The 12,325-nt window shown below is 41.9% G+C and overlaps 1 protein-coding gene across 2 annotated transcripts in view; it reads left to right on the forward strand.

Annotated features, from left to right (window-relative positions):
- LRMDA (leucine rich melanocyte differentiation associated) overlaps window positions 1-12,325 on the forward strand; it is a 743,869-nt gene that overhangs the window by 436,793 nt on the left and 294,751 nt on the right. For both annotated transcript variants that reach the window (XM_088670119.1, XM_060275030.2), the window contains exon 5: window positions 11,044-11,170. In XM_088670119.1, the coding sequence (XP_088526245.1) occupies window positions 11,044-11,170 (127 nt within the window). The remainder of the gene's footprint in view (window positions 1-11,043; window positions 11,171-12,325) is intronic.

Raw genomic sequence — 12,325 nt, forward strand, 5'->3', positions numbered from 1 at the left:
TGGTCACTTCATCTGCAAGCTTCATCTGAGGCCCTTCTTCGTGTGTCTCCTCCACAAGTGGTCCAGAGGGTGGCTACACGAGAACAGGCCTATTCTGTGGTGGCTCCCCTCTTGTGGAATGCTCTCCCCAGGGAGGCTCACTTGGCGCCTGCTAAAAATGTTTCTCTATAACCAGGTCTTCAGCTGATTAACATTCTGTGGTCTTTTAAATGTGTTTGTGGAAGGAGGTTATTGGTTTGCTTTTGTTTTAATAATGATGCATTTTGTGTTGTCACTTTGTATTCATATGTTGTAAACCGCTATGTGGTCTTTGGATCTAGGGTGACATACAAATTTAATAAATAATATTATATTATGCTGTTCATTTAACTAATAATCATCAATTCTTTGTTTTTCTCCACCAATCTGATTTTTTAAAAAAAGATTATTAGATTTCTAAAACTTTGCAAAACTAATCCTAGCTACAGACAATAAATGCAGAATTAGAATTTTGAATATTTTGAAGCTTACTATATTTAACAAAATTCAATAAGGCATAATCAACTGAAATTCTGCTAATCCTGTGCATCTACCAGTATTGGAAAATATACACACCTTAAGTGCCTTGTCAGATTAGCACTGAAACTACAAAAACAGTTTCATCTGTACTGAATACTTAACAAATTGGTGAATGAATTGTTAATCTCTATTGTCATCTCCAGTTATTTAGTGTTGAAATAACATTAAACCTTGATGTGTTTCTTCCTCATTTTCTGCTGCAGCTGTTTTGTACTTCTTTCCAATGGCTTTGTGCACTACCTAATGTTACCACCTCATACCATATTAAACTGTTTAAAATCCATGCCCTGGACAATGAAGAAATAATATAGAAGATTCTAGCTAAAAGAGCATGCATAAAAGAACATGCATTTTTCAAACTGTAAGATTTCATCACGACAACCCGGAAATTAACTATCGTGTTCAGATTCAAGATCCACCATTAAAACAACAACACATGTACGTTAAAACAGAGGGAGAACACAACTCACTCTAAATCACAGCAACAGCAGCATATCACTCCCAGTTAAACCCCTGCTGTGCTCTAAAAGTCTTCTGAAAACGGTTGGTCTTTAGCTGTCACCTGAAAAGTGGGACAGTCAGATCTGAACCGAGAGAGAGCTCCATAGATGTGGTGCTGCTTTGCTATTTGTAGTGTGCGCACCCCAGATCATATTCAATGAGGGTACCACAAGCAGGACTTGTGGCACCCTCATTGAATATGTGAGATCCCTCACAGATCTCAAAACTCAGGTTGGCTGGTAATGGGGAAGATGCTGCTTCAAGTATACTTGGGTCCTAAACCATTCAGGACTCTTGTGTGCTAGTGTCATCATGAAGTGCAGAGTGGCTCCACACAGAACACAACCCAGCCAGGACATTATTCGAGCATGGACTAGTGTTGCTAGGTTATCCAGGTAGAGGAATGGACAAAGCTGGATACTTCTTGCCGCTGAGGCTGCATGGGCCTTCAATGACAGAGCAAAATCTAGAAATACCCCCCCCCCAAAAAAAACCTGTGCACCTACCTAAATAGGCTGCCTACCTACTTCTCAGACCTAAGAACTACCTATTGACAGAACCTCCATCTTGCCAGGATTCAGCTTGAGTTTATTCGCTTTCATCCTGCTGAACACTGCTCCCAGGCACTGGTCCTGTACTTGCACAGCCTGTCCTGATTCAGGTGGTTTAACGTGAGAGCGCTTGGTGGCATAAGACAGGCCCTTGTCTCAACCAGTAGGATGTGTGAATCTATTTCTTGCTGAAATTTGCTAAACTTCTCAAAACTCAGCCCCTCCAAATTTCCTGCTGCAGATAAAAGTTACTGCACGGCAAACTTGGTGACAGCTAAAGGAAGTATGGAACTTCCTTTAAAAAAGAAAAAAGGAGGAAGGAAAGAAAGAAAAAGAAAGAAAGAAAGTGCTTTTCTTACCAAAATTTAATTTTGCGCAAGTTTTCTCAGATGTGGCAAGTGCTCCCCCATTGCCAACCCCTTTAAGGTATGAAGTTTCAGCACCCGGCTTATAAATGTTATAAATCTTTTGTGCAAGCAAAATCCTCTGAGATTGGCTCAAAGGTGAAAGAGAACCCTAACATTTGAACCTGGACCTAGCAATTCCAACACTAAGTCATTTTAAAATGTATGTCTGTTAACCGTATTACTTCACAATGATCCATCTGTGTGTACATACACACGCAGGCATGCACACCCCAAGTAGAGTAAATGGCTCAGAAATAGCTGAATGCTTCACATGCCACTGCAGCCATTTTGTAGAGCTGGAAATAAAGGGGAGCCTGTCACTGAGATATCCAAATCTAGATAGATAGATAGATAGATAGATAGATAGATAGATAGATAGATAGATAGATAGAAGATGGTGCAAATGTTGTGCCTCTATTACTGACATCTAACCTTCCCCTGACCTGCTGCAGAACAAAAGTTCTTGAATTGTCTGGACTCTGTGCATAGCCAATTTTCTAAGGACATTGTAGACTAGAAGAGAGGTTCACAGGCAGAGATAAATGAGTCTTTAAAGACCTTCCTGGGATATCTGTTTTTCCTCTCGCCAGAGCTCATTGCTTTCCTTCAACCACGATGGCAGATAATGACCTTTCCCACATCTACAAAGAATGGGTCAGTTTAATAACACCAGTCTCAGGAATTCTGAAGGGGGTTCAAAGTTATGTTTAAAAATGCAGACACATCCACCTCCTCAGCCAAAATAAAACATTCTTCTTTTACATTGAATGCAGAATTTAGAAGCATTCTTTCTGATTAAGCAGTAGTCCCTTAACTAGCAATTTTATAAGCTGAAAGCAGTTGCAATATGTCATGCAATTTATAGATCCCTGTGCCTGCCATAAAGTGTTTTATGATGGCTGCATTCTGTGTTATTAGTAGCTGTCTCTTTCTGCAGCCATTGCCGTTTGATAATAGTCTTAAAACACCCAAAATTACTTACCTGCAAGCAACATTCTAGATAGTGTCTGTTGACAGTTTGAATAAGTTTAGTGCCCTTTTGTTGTACTTTACCTTCAAAACAAACTGATTGAACCATCAATAGCTCCTTGGAAGCTGACAGAGGCCTATCATCTGGTTTAACCCTCTGATAGCAGGTTATCTTTGGGAGTTAACCTCCTTGCATTGTTAACTTGAATGTTTTATGTACTATGCAACTTTAGGATACTGCTGTGATAACCTTAGTAACTAAGTCATACATCACAGTAAAGAGTTCTGGAGCGACAAATAACCCTGGATTAAATTTACAAGGCTTGAATTTATATTATAAGGGCACGTTTTCATTCTGGGGCTTTAGGTATCTTTTTTCTATATTTTCTAGTAAAGCGGGGTTGTGTTTAGACTGATACTTCATCTTCAAATATTGCTTAAATTCCTTTTTAATGTTGAAATATAATGTCATTCTAGTTATCCCTGGATATTGTCTATGGCTAAATTGGCCAAGAGGTTAAATGTACTATAGGGGAGGGCTGCTGCTACTCCATTTGTATCCTATTTATGTATCCAATTACTTGATTCTACATGGAAGACACATATATCGGGCCCATTCAGATATAACATTCCCAACTTCATTAAATCATGGTTTACAAACATACAGAGCTACCTTATACTAAAGCACACCAATGATCCATCTAGCTCAGGGGTCCCCAAACTTATCCGGCTTTGGGCCGGTTCCTCCGGCGCCAATCGCGCGGCGGGCCGGAGAATGCACTCCCATACGTGCGCGCACCCACTTTTTCCGGCGCAGCGCCGGAAATGGCTTCTGCACATGCACAGACATAATTTCCGGTGCACTTCCGGGTCAGCGCAGCACCAGAAATAGCTTGTGCACGTTCGTATGGGAGTGTGTTCCTCCCGCCACACGTGCACACAAGCTATTTATGGCGCCACGCCAACCTGAAGATGGGCAACCGCACCATGGCGCGCCGATAAGAGCGGGTGGCAGCAGGGGTCATCGGGGGCTGCACAATTGGTTCACATGGGCCGCATCCGGCCCCCGGGCCTTAGTTTGGGGACCCCTGAACTAGCTCAGTATTGTCCCTGCACTGGCTGGCAGGGGCTCTCCAGGGTTTCAAGGAGGGGACATTCTCAGCCCTACCTAGAGATGCAGGGAACTGAACCAGAGACCTCACGTATGCATAGCTGCCAAGTTATCCCTTTTTTACAGGGATTTTCCCTTATGCTGAATAGGCTTCCTCGCGAGAAAAGGGAAAACTTGGCAGCTATGCACGCATGAAAAGCAGGTGCTGTATCACTGAGACAACTCTTCTTCAGAGGCTGGAACAATTGTCAGGCCTGTTTGCTCCTCCTCTCCCTTCTCCTTGCAAGGCAGCTTCAGCGTGGAGATTGCACTTTGTTTTAGTGCTGTGCTTGCTCCCCAGTTTTTCAAATGTTTTATTCCCCTGCGAAAGAGGCTACAATTTTTCTGCCTCCTTTGCAGGGAACTTTAAAATTCCATTGTAAATTTTGTGGGTATGGGTTTTGAGCTTACCTTATCGTAGTGAGGGGGCTGTGGGTGGTCTCTCCATTTTTATTTCTAGTGCTCATTGGCGGTGGTGGGGAGTCTCTGGCAATTTGGAGGCCCTAATTTGGCATTCAAGGCCTTTTCTCTAAAGCTACACCCAGCTCCCCACACCTGACATCCTATGTGAGGTGTGGAGCAGTTAAATACATGGTTACAGGAAGCATCAGCCTCAACATTCACTCCTGATAGTTTAATGGCAAGCAAGGTTTGTTGTCACTATTGATTAGCCCGAAATGACTAAAAAAGTGAAAACACCAGCACCAATAAAACTAAAACAAGCGTAAGAGACATACATAGCAAGCCAGCCACTACCCCCCAAACTCTTACAAACAAATAAGCAATTTGCCATCTTTCGGAAAACTTGAGCTCAGGGCTCAAGTTAACCCTTTCATGCACAAAAGTGTGAGTCAGTAACTGTCTGACTCACACTTGTGTGCATGAAAGGGTTAACCTGAGCCCTGAGCTCAAGTACGCAGATTGGGCATGACTTCTGGGGGGGCACCATGTTGGCTATCCTTGGTCTACAGCAGCCTTTCTCAACCTTGGGTTCCCAGATATTATTGAACTACCAGCTCCCATCATCCCTGACCTCTGGCTAGGAATGATGGGAGTTGTAGTCCGACAGCATCTGGGGACGCAAGGTTGAGAAACGCTGTTCTGCAGCCTATATGGTTCATCACAGATTGCTTAATGGGGTGTGTGTGTGTGTGTCTGTCCATCTGTCCCTGTTTCTCTCTGATGAAAGGAATCTGAGTGGCAAGGATTTAATCTGACTGTTCTTCAAAATGGCATCATTATTGTGATGTTTCAGCACTGATGACAGGGTAGCTTTTAATGCCTGCTGCAGATTGCCTTTTATAGTTCATCATCCTCTGCTATACAACATCTGCACTGCGAAGATGATGGGGGAAGGAAGATTTCTGTCATATGATCCATATGGCTCTCATCTCGCCGCCCCCCCCCTTCCCCATGAGGAGGGAGCTGCATGTTCCCTTTCTTTGAGGAACGAATTCTAGAAACGTTAAACAGAAAGGGGTGTGTGGAAACCCCTTTCTGCCGAGACCATTTGGCTACAAATTTAGGCTTTCTTAGATGGAGGCTATGCAAGACTGACGTTTAGGGCTTCAGTCCAAAGTTGGCAGGGAGATGAGACAGCACTGCTCGAGTCTGTTGTCATTTTTGTGGCCGCCTGCTTCTTGATGGCATCTTTCACTTGATCATGAAACATTTGCTGATTTTCTAATAGTGATGTTTTCTGCACCTGAATATTAATCTTTTTTCACCCTGCACTTAGATGGGTGTTTTTACTCCTCTTGAGCTTTGCTCTTGACATATTGTTTCCTTCTGTTCATGTCTTTGTTTGAAAGAGCCCCTTGTCCTCTGAGCTTTTCTGCCAGTAATAAAAGATGGAAGTATTCTCTTCCACTGAAAGATAAGGGCCGTCGGAGGCTCACAGGGGGTTGAAAGGGCAGCCAGGGAAGTTGGAGATGTGTTTGAGAATATTTCATTATCCCCAGGCATCCAGCTACTCTTAACAAATTGCCTAGCTTGGGACATGTTATGCTTCCTAAAGAGGGCCCTCATTTTTAGTACCATTACTCTTTCGTGGAAGTGACTTGGTTGTGGGTTTGCATTCAGGTTGTTGATGGATTTTAACACATAGCACTAAGCCAGTGATGGCAAACCTATGGCACGCGTGTCAGATGTGACACGCAGAGCCCTCACTGCTGGCACACGCCCCATCGGCCCATTCACGCTGCTGTTTTTGTTGTTTCCCCCCCATTTGTTCTCCCGCTCCTCCTACAGCTTGTCTCCACTGCTACAGCTTGTCTCCACTGTTAAAAACCCGGATCCTTTGTTGTTGTTGTTGTTGGTAGCCAGAGATTGGGTTTTTAACCCTTTCTGTGCTGTTTTTCCTGGCGCTTTGGCAGACTATGATTGGGTGTAACAGCATTAGTATTTTAACCCGTTCTGTGCTGGGTTTTTTTGGTGCTTTGGCAGACCATTTCGGTGCTGCCTGTTAGTTCCAGCGAAGGTATTATTCGGCATTTATTTCTGTTCTGTTCTCCCCAAAAAGCGCAGCAGCTTTGGGGCACCCCCCCAAAAAAAAAGCAAAGCAACTTTTTCACACACACCCCAAAAACCTCCAAAACTTTGGTCAGCAGCTCCCCCCAAAAAGTTCAACAAGTCTAGGCACTTTGTGATAAATAAGGGGCTTTTGGTTTGGTTTGGTTAAATAATTAGTTTTTGGTTTATTATAGATTACAATTATACATTTTTGTTATTTAAACTATAAATATCGTGAAATTATGCTTTTTTCTCTCGAAGTGACACACCACCCGAGTTATGCTCGGTTTTTGGGCAAATTTTTACACACCAAGCTCAAAAGGTTGCCCATCACTGCACTAAGCATATTCCATTTTGTTAAGATTTTCCGAGCCTCAGACAAAGCAAGGTGTGGCCTCTCTCTCTCTCTCTCTCTCTCTCTCTCTCTCTCTCTCTCTCTCTCTCTCTCTCTCTCTCTCTCTCTCGTCTTGCCATCGCTTCTGCAACTGGTGGCAAAGTAGTCTCAACTAGTCTACGCCTTTAAAAGAGAGAGAGAGAGAGGAAAGGGATTTTACTACCTTTCCAGACACCCTATTCCATTGAGTTCAGTCATATAAATGGCAGTCCTTTATATTTTGAACCTGAACATTTCCCGTATAATTTGGACATGTGAGGTTGCCTCTTCGACAAGCCTCAGGGCCTCAGTCTGATTACTAAAATTATGGTCTATATAAACTTGGCATTTGTGAGAAATATTATTAATCACCTTTCTGTTTCCTGCCAGGAAAGGATCTGGCGCTTCCTCTCTCCGTCTCCACTAAGTCTGTTTCATATCTGGGTGACTGGCTGTAAATAGCAAGTACTTGAGATGAGTTGATATTATCACCTTCCTGGGATTCCCCCCCCCCCAAACATTGATTCATGCCATGCTGTGCCATGCTCTGTCAGCTTTTTGTGAATAAAGCTGTGTGGGTGGGTGTCTGGCTAGCCAAGCTCCAGCTTTTTTTGCCAAAATGTTAGAGGAAGCTGGAGGGGGGAAAGCAATTTTGAATCTACTGTGTTCCCTATGACGAGGCAGTTATTTTCTCTCATCTTATGAACCTTAACTTTGATTCATAGAATCATAGAGTTGGAAGAGACCACAAGGGCCATCCAGTCCAACCCCCTGCCAAGCAGGAAACACCATCAAAGCATTCCTGACAGATGGCTGTCAAGCCTCTGCTTAAAGACCTCCAAAGAAGGAGACTCCACCACACTTATTGGCAGCAAATTCCACTGTCGAACAGCTCTTACTGTCAGGAAGTTCTTCCTAATGTTTAGGTGGAATCTTCTTTCTTGTAGTTTGAATCCATTGATTCGGTTGTGCCTTCCATAAAAACCTAGGATGTTTGAACATCTGCTGGAAACTGTTGCTACTCTTTTTACCTTTCCTGAGATATCCTTCAAATGTTTTGCCCAAACTTTGACTTATGTCATCCTGCAAACTGCTTTACAGCATGAGCCCCCTTCTCTGGTGCAGGGAATTTCGCTGTGCTATAACTCCTTTGATTTCCTCTTCGTTTTCCTGAGAATGAGCCTCTAGGTTCTTTTCTCAAAAAGGGATGGGAACCCTACCCTGCCAGGAGAATATTTTCATTAGTCATGGTTCAAAATGTGAGAAGCTGTCTGTGACGGACAGCAGAGCCAGACTGGAAATTCCACCAGAGTGCTGGAGCCTCTCTCTGATTGGCTACCTAGATAGCCAGCCAGGGGGGGGGGGGTGGAGACAGAACTTTGGGAGGGAATATAAAAAGAGCAGTTTCTGAGGGAGAGAGTTAGGGTTTGATTTGAGATGATAGAGAGGGTTCAGTTTGAGAGATGAAATGAGAGAAAGAAATTAGGGTACGATTTGACTGAGGGGTGAACTGGTTCTGATATGAGTTGAACCACTGGCGGTCTCCTTCTAGCCAGGAGGGGAGAGTTCTTGGTAAAGATGACTCCTAAATAGTAAAATGGGTTGAGGTGATCCTCTGGGTCTGATATGCTATTTGGAAATACCTCAGGAGTGGGATTGCTAAGAGTGAGGGTCACTTACGAAAAGTGCCCCTCACACTTGAACCAAAGTATTAAGCTGTGAAGGAAGCTGTGCCATGTCAAAAGTATTTAACTGTAATGCCTGTCACAACTAAGTGACGGACTGAGAGTGAAGTAACAGAAAACCGAGTTAAGCATTTTAACACCTATTCTATAAACCTGAACATCTCCCTGAAGGGTACCAACTGATTTTTAGCAACTGAAGTTTTAAGAAAAGCTGTGCATATACCGCTGTGTTTAAGCCTGTGGCATCTTTATACTGTATTTAGTTTAAGTAATAAGTCAGCTTCTACCTGAAAGAACGCATTTCCTGACCCAACTTTGTTTCACAAACCTCTTCTTTTTGTAAATAAAACTTTTTGTTGTTTGATCAACTCCTGCCTGAGACTTTAAATCACTAACTTTTCCCTCACACAAGATAGCTTGTGGTAAATTGTAGAAATTTGTTTAATGGGCATGCCGTGAGGGGGGTCCACTATATTTATTTGGGGAGAGTGGCTAGCGGAGTGAAACACTGCTAGGGTTGTTTTCTATCTTGTACCAAATCTCAGTGAAAAAATGATCTAGGAGCTAAAAAAGAAGAAGTAAAACTGATATTGTACCCATTTAAATTTATATCACATCCTCCTTTGGAGTAATTTGCATGCACAAATTTGTCAAGAATGAATAAAAATGCTAGATTCTTCAGGATATTCTAGTATGTTAAGTCATACAAACAGAGCAACAGGAAGCAAACATTTTTTAAAATAGAATTGTACATTTTAAAGGAACAAGCATAATCTAGCCACCTACAGATAAGCATGTGTTCACACACATGTGCAGGTGTACACACATACCACCCAGGCTTATCCACTGTAGAAAAAGCAGATTGACCATGGACCCAATGGTGCATTTTAGTTCCCAGTCACACTTGTCAATAGGTAGATTGCAGGATCTGTTTTGCCCCCCCTTTTTTTCTTTTTTTCTTTTTTGAGGAGCTTCACATGATGGCATGGTTGGTTACAGCAATGGTAGAAAAAGACTTGGGTCAAGGATGAACAAATATGGGTGGGCATCCATGTTAGGGTTTATTCTATGGCTGTGGTGGTATTTATTTATTTTTTAAAAAAATCACAGTACCGCCATTACATCAGTGCAGTGTTGACCAGCAGATAGGTTCTGAGAACTGAACTGAATATTTCAGACTTTCCCCCAAATTAGTGAGGAGGAAGCCTTGACAGCACATTGTGACCAGTTGCAAAGCTCTTTGCCAATTAAGTAACTTGCATTTGTTCCACAGTGGGAGCAGGATTTTGTCTGTTTTCACTTTTTCATTTTCCTCAACTAAAGAACTTGCTTATCTTGCTTGTTCAAAAGTGGCTGTACTTTGAAACAATTCCCCTTGAATATGGTTGACCAAAACAGGGTACAGCATTCTCATTGTGGCCCCGCTGCTGCCCTATATAAGCCTATCAGTATTAACCAATACCAGCTAAGTGTTCCTCAGGTAACGCAGCATGTTGGTAGCTCATAGATATTGGCACTGCTCCAACATTACTCTGAACATACATAGAGAGGGAATGCCCATTGTCCCTGCCCCCTATATGCATTTAGCATGTCTGAAAGAGCCTTGGTACATACAAAATGAAAATAGGTTCCATACATGCAAGATGCAGAGTCCTGAAATAAGATACAGGCTACAGACTCAAACCTTTTCTATTGTTTTGCTAGAGTTCAAATACTGATATGAATCACAAAAAGGCAGACTGAAGGGCATAATTGTAGAAAATAGCTGATATGTTGGAGAAATAGTTCTTGCAGCTGTAGGGTTATTTTATGTCCTTTGAATTGAGACTATTGTGTCATAGGAGGAGAAGCTCAGTTCAATACACATTCAGAACTGAATCTATCAGTCACACTTTCTGAAGCAATATGCAAACTGAAACCCAGCGATCGTCAAAAATTTGCACTTGTCTGAATTTTGTGGTGCAGTTCTCCATCCAAAAGCACTGTTTACAAAAATGCATCTGGTAGAGGAAAGTGTGCATAAACATGCAGATATTAGTGAAAATAACATATGAATTAATTATATTAGGGGAAATTGCTTGCAAAAAATGGGTACATTATTCAAAACATTACAGAAAATTGTGTTTATTAGGAGAAATTCATACTAAAATGCTGATGAATTTCCATTAGGATTTGGTTGTTATTATTATTGTTATTTTGCAAAGTGCTGCAAAATATGGAGAGCTGATTTTAAGAATGGAAAAATGAGAAATGAAATGGGCAAATCCTTCCATTCCTAGTCTTAGGTCAATGGAAATTCTTAACCTAAAGGGTTGTTTGTTTGTTTGTTTTTAAACAGGTATTTTGTTCTGCACAAATTAACCAACTTGAAGTTTCTGGACTCTCGGAAAGTTGGCAGAAGTGAACGTGAGGAAGCCATTTTGAGGGGTTCTTTTATGAAAGTGGTGAAGCCTGTGGATACAAAGGTAAGTGACTGAATGAAGGCTGTAGGGATGTTTATGGAACTTAACATTTCAGATCTAGAATCTTGCTGCTGAAGCCATTTTTAGTAATAGTCAGATCTACGCTTTTTGCAGAACATACTCCTGGATGTCAGGTAACTGATATTAGGTGGCAGTCAAAACATGAACATTTCTTAAGTTTGCTTTTTAAGCCTTGTCACTGCACTTGTGAGAGAGTGTCCTGCTTAGTAGTAACTTAAAGAATTGAAGCATGTCAGCAAGTGTTTGGTATGTTACGTGGAGAGGGAATTTTTGTGACATATGTACTGTGGCATTTGTTCTGTACAGCAATGAAGGCCTCAGTTTTCTTCTCTTTTGTTTGTGTTTATCTCATTGTGCTTGGTGACCTTTAATTTATTAACCTTTAATCTATGAAGCAATTCGACAGAGTGGTCGTATTCACTGGGAAAGTCTCCTGTATAAACAAATGTGATACTTAAGGATGGATGCAGAGACGTGTGGGTTGAATTTTGCTCATACAGTGGAGCTTTCCCACCCCATCCCTCCATATCCCTCAGTTCCATTATTGGGAGCTGAGAATGCAACAAGGGATAGAAATTTGGGAGGAGGCACCATGGACCAGTGGAATTGCCTTTCTCATCACACGGGGCACTTTTGAATCCAACTCAGTGTGTACACAACACCAGCTTAAAATACAATGTAGCTCTTATTTTTCCAAATTCGGATTGGTTTGGGGAAAACCACATTAAAATGAAGTATTTCATATGAAACAACAGGATAGTTATGGATTGCAGCTAAGCTTATCTGTACCCTGCTTCCCGAACCAGTGGTGGGAATCCTGGATTTCAACAGGGCTTGTGCAGAAGATAACCTTGGGGAGAAGACCCCAAGTTTGATTATATTGTGGTGAGCTGATGGTGGAGAAAGAATCACTCAATTGGGGGTTTTAGAGTCAAGCTTTCTGCATCAGTGGCTCTCAAACTGGGCAAAGTGAGTGTGGTTTACTCTGAAAAAACAACAACATACATTTTCCATGTACATCAGTGCGTTACCACATAATCTGCATAGATCGGTATTTTTGCTCTTGGAATTATTAGCTATCTAAAACTCAATCATGGGTTTCATTCAGCAACTTCTTACACACTAGTGTATTTTATA

Source organism: Zootoca vivipara, chromosome 5 (genome assembly GCF_965207765.1).
Source record: "Zootoca vivipara chromosome 5, rZooViv2.hap1.1, whole genome shotgun sequence".
Classification (NCBI taxonomy): Eukaryota; Metazoa; Chordata; class Lepidosauria; order Squamata; family Lacertidae; genus Zootoca; species Zootoca vivipara.